Source organism: Rhinolophus sinicus, chromosome 16, assembly GCF_057876585.1.
Source record: "Rhinolophus sinicus isolate RSI-liver-muscle chromosome 16, RSI-T2T, whole genome shotgun sequence".
In the NCBI taxonomy this organism is placed as follows: domain Eukaryota; kingdom Metazoa; phylum Chordata; class Mammalia; order Chiroptera; family Rhinolophidae; genus Rhinolophus; species Rhinolophus sinicus.
In genome coordinates, this window is record NC_142516.1 from 42,435,479 (window position 1) to 42,452,060 (window position 16,582).

The following is a 16,582-nucleotide window of genomic DNA, read 5'->3' on the forward strand; positions in this document are numbered from 1 at the left end:
GGAGACAGAATGGGATTGAAGCCAAAGGCAGAAGATAGAAGTCCACCTCATTCTCTTCCCCCCAGGTTCTGGTCACCATACCCAGCACCACTGGAGAGAACAATCTATTGGCCTATTACAGAGCATGGAGTCCCAGCCCTAAACAGACACGCACACACATCTGGTTGTCCAAGTCAAAACAGATCCCCTGCACCCTGGTGGATACTGAGAAGACTGTGTTCCCAGTCCAGAATTTTAGCGGATGGCACTAATGCCAACTGGACTATCCTGGCCCCACCCTCCCTCTGCCTTCTGAGCTAGAAGATTTTTCAAGGGATAATTTGGATGTGGCTAGTTAAAAAAACAAACGCAAAAAGCTGCCTTTAAGAAAAACTGTGCAAGAACTTTCTGAGGATTTTAAACAAGAAAGCTACTCAATGCTCTGCCCAAAAGGAGAATGGGGTATATTTATTTGCAAGGATTCATTTACTTGCTAAATTCGGTTGAAAAAGAGATGGAAAGTACATCATAATTTTGTCCTTTATAGAAAGAGATGACAAATTGGGGGAAATTATTTCTATCGAGATAGGTGATCTAATACTCTCAATGATGGGAAACATTTAAAATTATCCAGAAACTGAGATGAGGGGTGAAACAGATAGTGTAATACTTCCATGTTTATGTGGGGAAGGGGCTGCCTTTCTTATGTGAGTGCTTGATTTTAAGAAAGTATCAAGCACATACGTGTGCTTTAAATCACTTCTCTTCACCTCTACCCTAAGGAAAGCACAGGTAACGCACCCAATTTTTGTAAGAACACAATTCTTTCTAAAGATCGAAAGATCTAGAAAACAGTCATGCTGAAGTGCAGCCACGGAATTTCATCATCCCCCACGCCTCCCCCAATGCCTTCAAGAAAACTTGCTAAGGAACTTGAAGAAAAGTACCCTTTCAAGTGGCACAGATTTCCACCGAAACCAACAAATTTTCTCTAGTAGAGGAGAATAGATACCTTATTCTGGGCTCCATTGGGCTTATACAAATTTTCTCTAAAGGCAACTCAAGCCATCTCTGGGACCACCAGTCACACCATTTGTGGATTTCTGAGGCATTCGGGCAAGCTAAGCTCTATAAGGGATGCACTTCTCTCCCCAAGTCACACATGCTCGTGGCATTTTTATAAGCAGTGAATCATTCCAGGTCCAACAGGGCTCATGGAAAGAAAGGAAGCGGCAAAACCAAGTGTTAAAGATCTGGGCAGAAGTGATGTTCTCAACATTGGCACGACAATTTCCAGAAGCCGCAGGGTGTGTGTGTGTGTGTGTGTGTGTGTGTGTGTGTGTGTGTGTGATGTGAGCTGGAACAGAAGAAATGTCAAGTCAGGGTTAGCTGGTGCTCTGTGCTGATTGTTCATTTGGCCCAACTAAAGTCATCACAAGGGCACTTAATGTAATTTCTTGGTACTTCAATGTTTTAACAGAGTGAAATCTGGCAAAACGTCTTTTTTCCCCTGAATTCATTGAAGCAGATCAAATAAAATATTTGAGGGTGGGTCAGAACAGAGAAAGCTTTTAAATGCTTTTAATTAATTCATTGACTCTGTAACTCCTTCAGGACTGGGATGAGAGATTAGCTTGGGCAATGAGACGACGACGTTACAGAGCTATACATGTTATAGAGCAGGGGCATATTTCCTCCAAGTTTTCAGTTGTCTTTAAAGAGTTAAACCGAAGGGTTGATGGAAATGTAAAGGGAAAACTAGAAGGTGAAGAGAGGGCTTTTTAAATTTTGATTTGTTGTGAAACAACTTCAGGGTTCAATTATTTAAAAAAATCATTATGGAAAAATTTAAATATATATAAGCATATGTGCAAGAAGTAACAGTACACCCCTGTTGTGTTCATCATTCAACTTCAATAATTATCAACACATGGCCGATCTTATTTCATTTCTACCCCCACAGATTTACTTCCCTCCCATGTTGTTTTGAAGCAAACCTCTAAACTCTTTTAGGGGTGAACATGATTCTACTAGGACTGGAGATTTCCAACAACTTAAGAATAGGAAGAAACTCAGACAGACCAACTGTGCTAGTTATTCTGTTTGTCTCCCTTTACCCTTGCCCCAGATCCATTTTCAGCATTCTGTCGTGCAGTGTCCTGGAAGTGTGCCCATGAGGGACTGCATCTCCAAGTTCACTTCCCTCACTTGTGAGGGTTGTTTCCCATTGGCCTCCAGTTAGTTTCAGACAAGGGGAAACACCAGCAGGAGATCTGAGAGTGAGAGGAGAGGTTAGGGTATTTATTCCTCCTGGAGTCACAACTCTGCTTCTTCCTTCCATGGTCTAGAGTGCCTGTGTCCTCTGTAGCTCCAGTTTCTATAAGGCATCCCTTGTCCATGGTTGCAGATTTGGCGTGCAGATCGGGCCTAGGGTGTTAAAGCTGCTCCACTATTGCTTATCCCTGAGGGCTTCACTATCTCTTGACTTTGAGCTCCTGAGTCACCTATAAGAATTTATGGGCCTTGTACCTAACACAGGGCCAGACATAAACCAAATGCTCAAGATTATCTTGAATGGACCTGATTCCACTGAAAGAAATACTTGGGAAAATACTTTGCTGCCCTTTCAAGAACAAATAAGTCAACATTACCATCTTTCAAAATAGTTTCTGTCTCCTCATCTTCTCAATCCCCTTTCAGGAAAATGCAGATAAGAAGTCAGGTAGTTCATTGCTATGATACAATGCCCTTTCTTGGACATATTTGCATATTGACATCAAGGAGGAGAGATGGGGAAAGAAATGGAGTGCTCAGGGAGATGAGAAGAAAATTGTTCCTGTGGAACAAGGTTTCCTCAGGAGGAAAGATCCATACACATACTTTTCTCTCTTCAAACGTTAAAGAATGGGCTGCTTAAACAAGTTAAATGACCCAAATGTCCCAGGAGGGGACACCTCTGATCTTATACCAATGGGCTGTGATGGTTGTTTTTTGTTTTTTTTTAATTGGGGAATATTGGGGAACAGTGTGTTTTTCCAGGACCCATCAGCTCCATGTCCAGTTGTTGTTCTTTTTTCAATCTAGTTGTGGAGGGTGCAGCCCCATGTGGGCATCAAACTGGCGACCTTGGTGTTATGAACACCGTGCTCCAACCACTGCGCTCCAACTGGCTGCCTGAGGTTTTTATAAATGGCCGTTTATGCTAGTTAGAATTATTTTCTCCCTTCTTGTGAGCCTGAGACAATCATGACTTCTGCAATATACACTGGATGATGGTAGCTCCCTTATAAAATAAATGCTGAAAAGTTCCCTTAGTTTGAAGATGTTCAAACATGCAATGGAATTTTATTATTGATATGGTGAAGAGTTAGAAGAGAAATAGGACCCATTTAGGAATGCTGTCTATATCTAATAGCATGCCCTGAAGCTGCTTTAAAGCACGTTCAATATTTAGAGGCATAGATAAAGAGACACGTGGAACATGTTATCACAGTTATCATTGAATATCTTTTTCCTGGAATATAAAGCTCTTTTCAATTAAAGTATATTTTGCTCAGCATTACACTCTCAAGATCCATCCATGTTGTCACAAATGTTCCTATATCATCTTTTCTTACCGCCGAATAGTATTCCATTGTGTATATATACCACAACTTCTTATCCATTCGAAATAAGTCAGACAGAAAAAGCAGAGAACCATGTGATTCCACTGATATGTGGTATATAAACCAAAATCAACAAACATTTAGTGTTTACCAGAGGGTAAGGGGGATGGGGGGTGGGAGATGAGGGTAAGGGGGATCAAATACATGGTGATGGAAGGAGAACTGACTCTGGGTGGTGAACACACAATGGGATTTATAGATGATGTAATATAGAATTGTACAACTGAAATCTACGTAATTTTACTAACAATTGTCACCCTAATAAATTTTAAAAAAGTATATTTGACATACAATATTATATTAGTCTCAGGTATACAACATAGTGATTTGACATTTATATACCTCATGAAGTGATCACCGTGAGAAGTCTAGTAACCATCAGTTACCATGCAGTTATTGCGATATTGACAGTATTACCTATGCTGTACATTACATCCCAATGACTTATTTGTGTTATAATGATAAGTTTGTACCTATTAATCCCCTTCAGCTTTTTTGTCCATCCCCCCACCGCCCAACACTCTGGCAACTATCAGTTTGTTCTCTGTATCTATGAGTCTGTTGGTTTTATTTTGTTTGTTCATTTGTTTAGTTTTTTTTAGATTCCACGTATAAGTGAACTGATATGATTTTTGTCTTTCTCTGACTTATTTCACTTAGTATAATACCCTCTAGGTCCATCCATGTTGTCACAAATAGCAAGATTTCTTTTTTATGGCTGAGCATTGAGAGTTCTTAAGACTTTTGTTATTTTGTGTCTCCCTCCTTCTGTCCCTCCCTCCCTCACTCCCTCTCTCCTTCTCTCCCTTTCTCTTTTCCTTCCTTCTTTCTCTTTTTGAGGGAGCTATTATTATATGCTGATCACTGTGGGGGAATAAGGAGACAAATATACCACAGTTCCTACTCAGGATATTACAGTCCTGTGGAAGAATTAGATGAAATGACCATGTGTAAGGCAGAGAGAACGTCCATCCTAGAGATTCACCTGCCACTGGAGCATCCTGGTCATACTGGTCTGGGGAGAGATTCTGCTTCCTATGCATATAGCAGAACAGTGATGAGGCTATTCAAACACTCGGTCAGCCAACAAGTATTAAGTGCTAGACTCAGAGGAGTGTTGACTAAAAATACAATAGGCTTCCAACTCTCATCATTAGAAATTCCCAGTGTACTAGCAGAGATGCCCATTCCATTTGGATACTTGCTGTTTCCTCATTCATTCAGCTATCAAAAATATATTGAGTACCTACTATTTTCCTAGCACCATGGTTAGTAGTGATAGAGATACAAAGATGAGTATTTTAAGGGGTGTACAGTCTAATAAAGAGATAGATTTGTAAATGAATGTCTTAGAATGTTGCGCTTATGGAAGTTTATACAGTGTACAGGGGAACATAAAAAGGAAGAGGTTAGTTCTCCTGGGAAGAGGTCAAAAATGCCTTCATAGAACAGTTTACCCTTGAACTGATTCTAGAAATATGAGTAGATATTTGTTCGGCAGATGGAGGTGATGGTTGAGGTATTGGATGTGCAGAAAGGGATGAGATTCCAGGCAGCAAAGGCAGCACCATTTCATCAATGAGAAAGCACCTCTAGTGTCCAGGGTACTGATTCTTGTAGTGGGTACTGGGCATCATAAGGAAAAGATGCTGCAGCGGTGGGCTGTGGTCAGACCATAGAGGGTTACTGTGTCATGGGAAGGAGTTTTTTTCTTTCTCTTGCAGACCCAATAGGTGCCTCTAAGGTGGTAAGCACCACCTTCTCTATCCTGCAACCCATAAGCTCTCAACCACAGAAGATACTGAGAGACCACTCACCTTGTGTCAGGGCAGCCAGTGCAGTTTTCCTGAGTTGGCCCCCAGCACTTGGCACACGAGGCTTCACAGATCTGGCAGCGTCCATGCTCATCAAAGTATTCTCCTAGGGAACAAAATGTAGTTGTTTATGTCATTTCTACATGGCAGTGCTGCCTGGGATGTCAGTCTGAGAGCAGCCAGATCTCTCTGTGGCTGCTGAGAAGCAATGGAGACAACACAGAGAGGAGAGACCTTGAAGAGCTTCAGTTGCCAGTCCTAAATCCTGACCTTATAATAACAACTGCTCCTTGCCCAAGGGCCTTGGAAGTTGGAATCTCAAAAAGTTATGAAGCAATGACATAATTTTGGATCTAGTCAACATGTGCTCCAGATTTTACAAATAGAGAGAAGCCAAGGGGGGCTTCCTGCAGGACCCTTTTATGAGCTCCTCCTGACTTTCATGTTAAAAGCTGAAGGCTTACGGCCCACAGAGACCCCACTTATAGCCTTGGTTCAAGTCAAACAACAAGCTGGACCTACCCAGATCTTGTCCCATCACTCTGGGGAGTATTGTGGTTACTAGTCAAGAATGGGAGTTGAAGCTTGGCTGACATTTGACAGATGTCAGCTGTATCTCACCCTGAAAGAGTAACAATGAAGAGATAGCCAGAGAATTCTTCATTTAATTGGACAACTTATCTTTCCTAAGGAAAAGCACATATGAGACCTTTCCATAGAAGCAAGTCCAGCCTCACAAACTTCTTGTGAACAAAAGTTTGTTTTGAATTTAAAAATTACACCCATGGCAAGGTGGTGGAGAGAGGCCCACCTCATTGAAGGTGATAATCCAGTGGTCGGGCTCTACTCATTGAATTCAACCCTCTGCTCACACTACACTCATCCTCTCTTCCCATTGTCTTAAAAGACATTGACAAGTTCCTTCAGTCTGATCCAAAGAGCCACTTTGTATGGTTTAGAAATTGATCACGTTCAGGAATTATAGATTCAGATTTTAGCAGAGTCACAACCTTCACTTGCCTCCCACCCCAAATTTCACAGCCCTTGTAAGTGTGTTTGAAAATTGTCAACCTGCGATTCAGCCAGAATCGTGAGGTAGCAGAACTCGCCCATAGTTTAATCAAGTGGTATTACTGAAACTCTCAGATTCACTTCCTAGATTATTGTAGTTGCATGGAAAAAAAAAAAAAAAAAAAAAAAAGAAGCCCTGGAAACACAGGCTTGGTTGGCAAGAAATGGAGGGAAGTTCACTCCGTACTTTTTTACCACAGCTTTACTGAATGAGTACAGTGGGGTAAGGTAAAACTTATATACATATATCTCCCACTTGCTAGCACTAAACCCCAAATATGAAAACAAAGAGATAGCTAGAGTTTGTCCTTACATAGCACAAAAAGCCTTTCATATAGAATTATTCTATTAGTCTCATTACTACAGGGGAAATCACATATTCCGAGCAATGCAAGTGTCTAACAGTGGCGCACTCTGCACAGCCTGGACTCTGCTCTTCTGTCTTCCAGTTGTTGCCAAGATACAGTGTGGATCTGGAATCTGAAATAGAACTTTTAGAATGGGACTGTTGTTCTTAGCCCAGGAGTAACTCTCAGGAGCACGAGGCCCAAAAGAGTGAGTACCAGTGGTGGCAAAACATGCAGATGTACAAGTGGTTTACTGCACAAGGTGCCTGCCCACACGGCCAAGCGGGAGTGGAAATCCAGCCATGCACTCTGGTGTTGGCTGCCTCTGCCTCTGTCGGGGGCATGTTTTACTAATTCACACAAAGGTGTTCGAATGGACTAATTGCATTCTTGCTAATCAGCAGTCCCAAGGCAGGAAAAAATGGGGATTTCTGTCCAGTAGGAGTGGTGATTTCAAGTTGGGACTGTCTCACACAATGTAGGCATCATATTTATGTAGCCGTCTTTGTATTTATTCAGGCTCCCCTATACCTCCTCTTAATTACTCTCCTTGTGTAATCTCTTCCACTCTTGTTGTAGGAGGCACAACTAGTTGAGCGGTGCGATTATCAGTCCAGGCATCAGCAAGATAAAGAACAGAGGATTCGGGGCTGACCTGGTAGGAAGAAGTAGATCTTGCCTACATTGCCAATGCTAATAATTTGCTAATAATGGGTGACAGCAATGGTGCTTATAGAAACTGACACAGTGGTTTGGTACTCCTAACTCCTGATATCCACCCACCTTAATATCCATGGTGTATTAGATCCAATGCTAGGGTGGGATTTTAAACCAAGTACACCTGGCTCTGCTCAATTCAGTGCTACTGAGATGGTTCAGTGAGTTAAACCATTCTACACCCAAAGTCTCCTTTGTGATTACAGTGATTCATGGCTAGGTCAACCAAGGGTTATTCAGATATTACTGTGGAAATGTTCAGTTCTCTACTGTATCTCCTTTGCCTCCTCATTGGCTTTCATAAGCCAGTAGGTGGCACTCATACCTTGGCCTTGTATTTCCTTGGTCTGCTCAACTATAATGGCCTCTACTGGCACTCACAAAGATAACCATGTTAGATAGAATCATTACTCAGAATTGCCCCATGTCTGAGATTTCAACTATTACTTCCAAAAACAACCTTCTTATGCCCACTGTGACTAGATCACCCCCACTTTGCCATCCTTTCATTCACCTTTTTCGTCCCTTTTGCATTTCTCACTGGAGCTAAGTTGAACCTTCCCAAGAACCAAGCTCCACCCATTCTTTCCCAGAAGGTGACCTCATTACCAAATTTGCTGATAAGATACCGACTTTCCTCAGCATACTGTTTCTCACGGTCAAAATTGTTTTCTATCTTCTCGACTGTTCACTTGTCTGTTGTCTCTGAGGAAAGTATGTTTCTCTTCCCAGCCATTGTCAGCTCTCCATCTAATGATCTTAATCTTTCCTCAGGATATTTCTTCACCAGTCTCTCTGTCTTCAATCTTTTCTTCACATCTCCTTTCATCCTCAAAAGTTTTCCCCAATCTAAAGCATGGCCAAGCACATTTCTTCCCTGATAAGTGACCCTTAAAACATGTTCTTTCCCTCCTACCATTTGGAAACAAAATAGAGAAAACCTCATAAACTTGAAGCTTATGTAAGAAAGTCAGCGTAGGACAGCTTAACTAACTGCACCTCTCCCAAGTCTGCATGCCTCTTAACTGTAGAGCAAACTCTGGCTTTAGAACAGATGAGAATAGAGGGACCTGCCCCAATTTTCATATTTATGTAGATGTCCAATTAGTTACATAAACAACAGCCCCTAGCCCTTGCAGGCACAAGTTTTCTACTGCACATTTGAAACCAAAGAAGCCAGATTCCAGGGACATAGTGAAGTCGCTTTTTTTTTTTTTTTTTTTTGGTTGTTGGAGCAGCAAATTCTTCTCATCTGTCTTTATTGCACAACGAAGCTGAATGTTTATTACAAGAGTGATATACAAAATTCTTAGAAAAAAATCACTTTTAGCACAGACGTCAGGGGCCAATGTTTTGTTCTCCACCCCATCCTACAAGCTCTTCCTTCTGGTGTCTTCATCCATTATTATTATGTCCAAATTGTCTTTCTCCTGTGATAAAAAATTTTTTTTCATTCCCCTTCTAGATCCTTTCTCATCTCATTCTACAATAGTTCAAAGGATGTTGAAGAAGTGGTGTCCATGGGGAGGAATAGTGTCTCCAAAGTTGAAGACACAGCTTAAAAATCAATACTTGTAAATCTAAAAAATTACAAGGAAGTGGCATGCTCTGCCTGTTCCACCTCTGCTAACATTGCAGCATGTGTTTGTGTCAACAGGTCTAAGTTACAAATAAACCTTATGAAACCATCCAGAATGCACAAACCTTTATTATATCATCCACAGCTACTAATCATGGTTGAAACTAAGATAGGAATTTTTTTTTAGGCTTATCTAGCCAGAAGAGCTTCATTTCTCCTGCAAAGATGCCATGTGTTCCTTTGTACCTCATAATATTTCTTTATTGATTAGAGCCGATTTTGTTGTAGAGTTTAAGCAAATAAATATATAAAGTAAATAAATTAATAAACACATAAGTAGATAGATTATGATGTGTGAGTCTAAAACAACTTTGTTTCAGCAAGGGTGATTAGTAAGAGAAGATGGGAGGAACATTTGATGAGAAATCAGCCATTCGATTTGTGATCTGGTTGTTTCAGTGAGCAACCTTGGGGTACTGAATTATCTGCAGACCTCTATTTATGTGCCTTATCACTCAGGTTACAGAACTCATAGAGTGTGACTTTCCTCAATGACTACAAGCACAAGTGCTAATCAAATAATACTGTCTTTTTGCAAGGATGCCAATACCTAGTTTTCAACTTAACATACCACTGTATAAAGACAATTTTTATGAAAAGAAATCCATGCATTTATTACTTTCCACCATCTACAATAAATACTCAGTTATACTTTCAACTAGTTATACACTAATGAAATAATTCAATTTTTAAAGCATCATTAAATGTGAAATTTTACAAAGGCAGAATGAATATCAGGGAGATAGAAGGAGAGTTCTGTTTCCATAGACTGGAGGTATATAGAGGCCACCACTTTTCTGTCTCATCCTTTCAACAATAACTTTCTCTTTTCTTCCCCCACAGGGTTTTCTGATTGACAAGTCTCATCCTTCCTGGTCTCGTTGCTTTTTCATTCTTAAGTGCTGGGGTTCACCTGTGTGGTTTGTGCAGCTGCCCTGAAACACTACCCTGGCATCCTCATGGGTTGACATTCCTGTAAAAAGGATGGAGTGAAGAAATTGTGGGTCCAACACACTTGCAAATGTTTAGCTTCCTTTAGTCTGCACTAAAGAACAAGGAATTAAGACTTGATCCTTTTGTTTCTATTGTTGTTTTGGGCCCTGACCACAGTCAGGCTGCTAAGAAAAAAAAGAGTATCTTAAGTGAAGTCTTGGCCAACACACCTGAATATAATGGTGACGCAGCAGTCACACAGGCTCCCATTCATTGACACTTACTGTTACAAATGCTTTTCTATGTAATGTTTAATTTAGACAACAGACCCTTTTATAAATGAGAAACTGAGGCTCAGAAAGATAAAAAATCTTGAATAAATTCATTCAAATAGGCAAGTGGCAGAGTTGGGCTGTGACACAAGGGTGTCTGAGCCTGAGCCTATGCTCTTTCTGCAATATTTCCCTGGTACAGATTCATTTCCCATTTTGCTGTTCCAAGTAGCTTTGCTATTTATAAAAAGACAGAACTGAGCACATGCCTTGTCTAAACCCCTTGGTGAGGTAAGGGTATCAAAAAGGAATTCACTGTGAAAATAAATAAACTTTGAGCAGGAATATTGCACAAAGTAGATTTACTCTAATGATTGAATATACTCTCCAAATTTATTTTCTCTGATAAAATGGCCCTTCATTTATTAAAAGGCAATTCTGTTTATCAAATTCAGATTTTACAAGCTATTTGCTCTGTTCATTAGGTTAGAAGCACCTAAGAGGAACCCAGAATTTTTTTTTTTTAATGAATACAATAATTCGTTGGAGTTTTGCACAGGGATTTTCTGCTTAACTGCTGTCTGAAAACAAAATAAACTGGCTCTTCAGAAGTAACTTATAACCAGAATTATAGTAACCTCTTTCTGGTCATTTATATGAAAATCTAGTACATATGGATTGGTTCCTGCATATCTTGTCCACAATTAAGATAATTTTGCATTGTCTCTGTGTTAGTGCACAGTCACTGTAAGTCCTAACTTAAGGATGCTAAAATTAGAAAAGCTGAACTGTTGGTTGCAAGACCAGACACAAGGGGGGACAAAAGGCATGAGAGTGATTACTATCTGCAATAAAAATTAATTTACAAATTCTATCTCTGACTCTGTAGATGAGGAAAATAATGAACACTTTCCTGTAAGCAGGGTATGGAAGATGGAAATGCATTTATTGCCTATCTGACACTCTGTTTATTTAGGGGTTGTCTTTGCTATTCCTGTAAGTGAGCCTAGAATTTCTACAGGTTCTCTAGTGCACTCAATCCCCTTACTCCCGAGGGGTAAGATTTTGTCCTCCAATGTTCCCACCATTTGTGGCTTCAGACGGACCACTGTCATGGGGGAAGTTGTACAGTATCTGATGCATTCACAGTGAGGGATATGTGGGGTTCAGTATGTGGTGGCAGAAGTAATTGACCATAATGTGAGAGAATAACTCGTTTACCTTTGGGAAAACATTACTGATAACCCAAGGCAGGATACACTTGAGAGACACTGCGAAAGTGGATGACTAGAAAAGACAGGTTGTTGACTAGAGTTTCCGTGTAAACCCATGAGTGAGCACAGCACTATCAAGGTCTAAAGGCTGTATCACTTCCTTTCACTTTGGAGGCGATGAAGATGGCAGGTGAAACTATCAGGACTGCGGCCCACTGAGCCTTCCTGACACTTTTGAACAAGGGTCCTTGAACGTGCATGGGATAAAGTCCAGAATCCTTCCCAAGGAGCTTAAAATGATCAAAATATTCCCTGTGATGATGTGGCCTGTGATGGTGTGTGTCCTAAAACACAGGTACAAGAATGAGACTTGTTATCATCCACTTTCATTTCTATGGTGACCAAAGAGCCTCCCTACCTGCTTTTATAACTTGCTCTTAAACCCTTCAAAGTACCACTGCTGTCACTTCCCGTAGTCCAGCGGCCCATGGGAGGGCACACCCTCAAACCACCCTCCTCCTCTTCCTCTACATTTCCACACCCAAAGTGCTGACTTTATCTTTCCTCTTCCACACTCGCTTAGTCTTTCCTCAAGCCCTGCCTGCTGGTGCTAAACCAGTGCCGCTTAATCACTAATTAAGAGAAAAGAGATACTCCTGGGAAGAGAAGGAAGTTGTATTCCAAGGCCTAGGGCTTCATCTGCACTGTAGCTGATACTTGACTGTAGCTGATAATTGAAAATTTTGTCTTTTATTGGGTCATCATTAACACTGCCAATCCATGGGCAGTAGATACTGCCTTCTAAGAAATCTGTTGGTTTGTCTAGTGACAGGTCTGAGGGGCACCCAGAACCCCTCAGTCCCGTAGTGACTGGGGAGGCATTTGATTAGTCAGGCTGCCATATGTTTTACTGGGAGTGACCAAAAGTGCTTTTTAAAAAGCCTAAGTGTGGAAGTAAAGCAAGGAAGCAAAGTTTGTAGTGTGCTCACTGAGAGCCAGCATAGTAGGAAACACTATGTTGGGTAAATGCATAAATTTTGGAGTCATCTCTACCTAGGGTTTGATTTTGGTTTCCTTCTCAGGCTGTCTGACACTAATCACTTGTTTCCCTGATGTTCCTCTTCTGTGTATTGCGGATAATACTCTCATTCTCAGAATGTGGCTGGGTTCAAATGAGAAAATAGACCACAGAACCCAGCATAATGGATGACAGACTATTAGTTATAATTATCAGGTACTTTGAATATGTCCTCTCACTCAACCTCCAATAATAATGTGGGGTAGGAGCCGTCAGCTCCATTTGACCAAATAAGGAAATAAAGCATCAAAATGTTAGCTCTCTGAACATCACTCGAACCTGGTCTGACTGGATTACAAATTGTGCCTTTTCTACCACCCCTGAGGGGACTTGAAGAATGTATTGGCTGCATATGTTGGTGATAAAGAGGCACCTGAAATTAATGACCCTGGAGGCTGAGAACAATGACCTCTGAAAGCAATTCAGCTGCAAGATGCAATCCACGGAAGTTAACCTTTATAACTGGCAGCCCCTGGGAGACAGCTTCCCTGTTCCAGAGCAAAGGCAGCTTTCCCTGCACTTCGCTGTGGAAACTTTCAGAGCCATGGCGATGCCCTTCTCAGGGTACTGAGGTAAAAGTGTGTAAGAAATAGGTGAATCTCTGTGAAAAGGGGCACACAAAGCTTCTCAGCAGAGTTTCACTGAGTAGGTTCAGAACGTGGCCCCACTGTGGACTGGACACTGCGCTTGGACTAAATGCTGCTTCTTTAGGTGAGTGGCCAGGAGGGACTTTGCTTCCTTACTTGGTGGGTATTGGGACAAATTGCAGTTTCCTCTCTCTCTCTCTCTCTCTCTCTCTCTCTCTCTCTCTCTCTCTCTCTCTCTCTCTCAGTGAGGGTGAAGTACATAAACAGATGAAAATGAAAATGGGGTCAGTGTCATATATTATGAATGTGTGTGTGTGTGTGTTTTGTATGGATGAGGTGGGGGTGGGGGCTTAGTGTTGTGAGGCAAGAGGCCTCAGAATCCCTCAATGTCAGAGAAAACGTCTCAGATATTTCCCTGCCTACCAACCTCTTTCCACACAGTTTGCATCCTATCAGAGCTTTAGACTCTGTCCGAAGCATGGAATCCAGGACGGGAACCTCACCTGGCACCACCTTAGAATGTCACTTCCCCCACCTTAGAGATTCTTCTCGTTCGCACTGTGTGCTTAGATGACCATGAGCTGTCCTCTGCCCACTCAGAAAGGAGAGAGGCAGGTACACGTGAAGTGCACGTATCCTACATGTGGATTCCAGGGCTGCCTTGTGCTAGCTGTGTGAATGTGCACAAGTTGTAAAGCTTCTCTGAGCCTCAGTCAACTCACCTGTAAAATGGAAATAATCACAGCTATGTCATTAGAGAGTCAGCAGGATTAACAGTTAACGTGTGAAAAGAGACTAGCACACAGTAAGTGCTTCATCAAGCACTTTTATTTTCAGCTGTTGCTGCTTCAGGGAGCAAAGTGGTTCCCTCAGATAAGCAGCACGAGAGAGTGAAAGACCTTTAGAGATACTCAAACCTCAACTCACTCCTTCTGGTGTAGGTGGCTTTGAACATTTCTTAACCTTTCTTTAACTTTATAAGTTAAATGGCCCCAAACGTTGCAGTTCCCTGTTCTTTTTCTGCTTATTATCAGGTAATGTCCTTATATTGAGGTTGACTTAGAAATGCATAGTAAACATAAATAAAATATCTAGAAAAGATTTCCTTTCTCCACAACTGTTCAGGGACTACTTAGAGGAATGGACTCCAATTTTATTAACCTTTTTATTAACTTTAAACCACTCAATAGGCACGGTCCTGTTTGATTGGCACCAAAAGTGTAGTCAGTTTGTCAGGAAAATGGCAACCCTCTGCCCTTTCACCCTCCACCATCAATCCACCATTCTAGGATTACTAACTTGCTAAAAAAAATTGTGGGCACCCCAAAGCAATATTTGACAGAAAGGCAGGTCAGTTATTCCTCTGTTGCCCAATGTTATCCCTCTTGTTGCCTCACGGAGACATCTCTTAGGAATAACATAAAATGGTTTGTGACTTTAACGGGTTTTCACTCAGCTCTTAATACAGTGGTCAGGAATTGGTTATGAATTAATTTGGATGACCTTGATGTGAACCCAAGGAATGACTGAGACGTTAATAATTTCATGAGAGAATTCTGGCCCCACCAAAACATTCCAGAATGGTGTGACTCAATGTGCTCATGTCTTACCTTGTACCTTAATGCCTTGATATCTCCTTTAGATGCCCTACATGCATCCCTCCACCCCTTCTCTGCCAGTGGTTCTGCAGTGAAATTGCAGCCTCTGCATCCTTCCACCATATGGAACTGAGAACTTGCCTTCCCAACCGAGTCATACAGAGAAGTCATGCTGAGAACAGAGGAGGACCTTGCAAAACAACTCTGCATTCATTAGAGACAAAAATAGCTCTAGAAAGTCTACAGGAGCCCCAAGAACAATTCATTTCCTCTGGGAGAAGCACAGCCTTGGCTAGAAGGTAAGCAAGTCAGTACATATTTGAGTTTGAAGTCTCCTCCCTTGGGCCTGACTTCCAGTCTCCATAGCCAAGCCCCCTGGAAGCAGACCCTCGGCGTCTCCCCAGGGGGCCACTGCACCGTCCTTCACTAGTTACATTGCTGTCCTGGGTGGGGTGCGCGGTGCTCTTCAGCATCGTTTCTAGGAAATAGGCAACCAAGGCAACCAGTCCGGACCCCATTTTAGGAATTCTGGGCCCTCAGAGCCCAGCCCATGGCTTAGGTCTGCGGCCACCAGGCAGAGAGGCGGGGCTCAGCCTCCAGGACTGGGAAGCCTGCCTTTCTTAGGAAACTCAGTTCCATGATCCCCACACGCAGAGCTGGTGAGTCAGGCTCTCCTCCCCTTTCCAAACTCCCTCCGGTGGCTGTCTGACCTGCTTTGACTCTTGCTTTCAAGGCTGCTCTTGAAATTCATCTTAAAAACATTTTACATGGTGTAATGTGCCTGGGGTCCCGGGCCCTCCCAGAGAGGGCCAATTCATCTTCCTGCTGTTCATATTGGCTAAAATAGGCAGGGACTGGCTGTGGAAAAGCCACCTGTGGGCTCAGGGAATTTGAAGTCTTTTGCTTATGCAATCATCTAGTGTAATTTAGGTTGCAATTTTCTAAAGATAAATTTATAAGATGCCAAGATTTTCTATGGAATAAAAACAAATGCTTACTACGGTAGCACGAATGATGGACATGTGAAACTGGTAAAAGGAGCAGAGTCAGGAGAAAGATGTGTTGTTTGGGCATTAGAAATCCAGGCCTTGGGGTCAAAGATCAGGAAACGTTTCCTGGGAAAGCCGGGTGCTTTTTCAATGCTTTCACATTTAATTCTCAGAGCCAGCTGTGGAGATGAACACTTCTCATTTAAAGATGAGGAAACTGAGGCTCAGGAAATTTAAGAAATCTGTCTAAAGTCCCCAATTAGTGATACTAAGAACAGCTATGACTTATTCAGTTATAACCGTATGCTAAGAATTGTCCTGAGTGCTTTACTAGTATTAACTCAGTCCTTACACCAGTAACTCCATGAGGAGAAAGGGTACTGGGAACCACCGTTGTCTATCATCCTCATTTTTCTGTTGAGAAAGTCGAGGCAATGAGATATTAAGTGACCTACTAAAGTCACCCAGCTGAGGGTAGAGCAGGGACTTAAACCCAAGACGTCAGACTCCAAACTCTAGTCCTTTGACCCAGGATTTGCTGCACTCTTTTTCCCAGAAAGTATGGAGATGGGATTTATCCCAGGCCCAGCTAATTTAAATGCCATGTGCCCCTTCCACTATGCTGGAAATTCAAGTAATTGGTGGGTGGTTGCATGTACATATGTGTATGTGTGCGAGA

The 16,582-nt window shown here is 41.9% G+C and overlaps 1 protein-coding gene across 2 annotated transcripts in view; it reads right to left on the reverse strand.

Moving 5' to 3' along the window:
- PCSK5 (proprotein convertase subtilisin/kexin type 5) overlaps positions 1 to 16,582 on the reverse strand; it is a 405,323-nt gene that overhangs the window by 77,957 nt on the left and 310,784 nt on the right. For both annotated transcript variants that reach the window (XM_074330572.2, XM_019736691.3), the window contains exon 21: positions 5,462 to 5,564. In XM_074330572.2, coding sequence (XP_074186673.2) covers positions 5,462 to 5,564 — 103 coding nt within the window. The remainder of the gene's footprint in view (positions 1 to 5,461; positions 5,565 to 16,582) is intronic.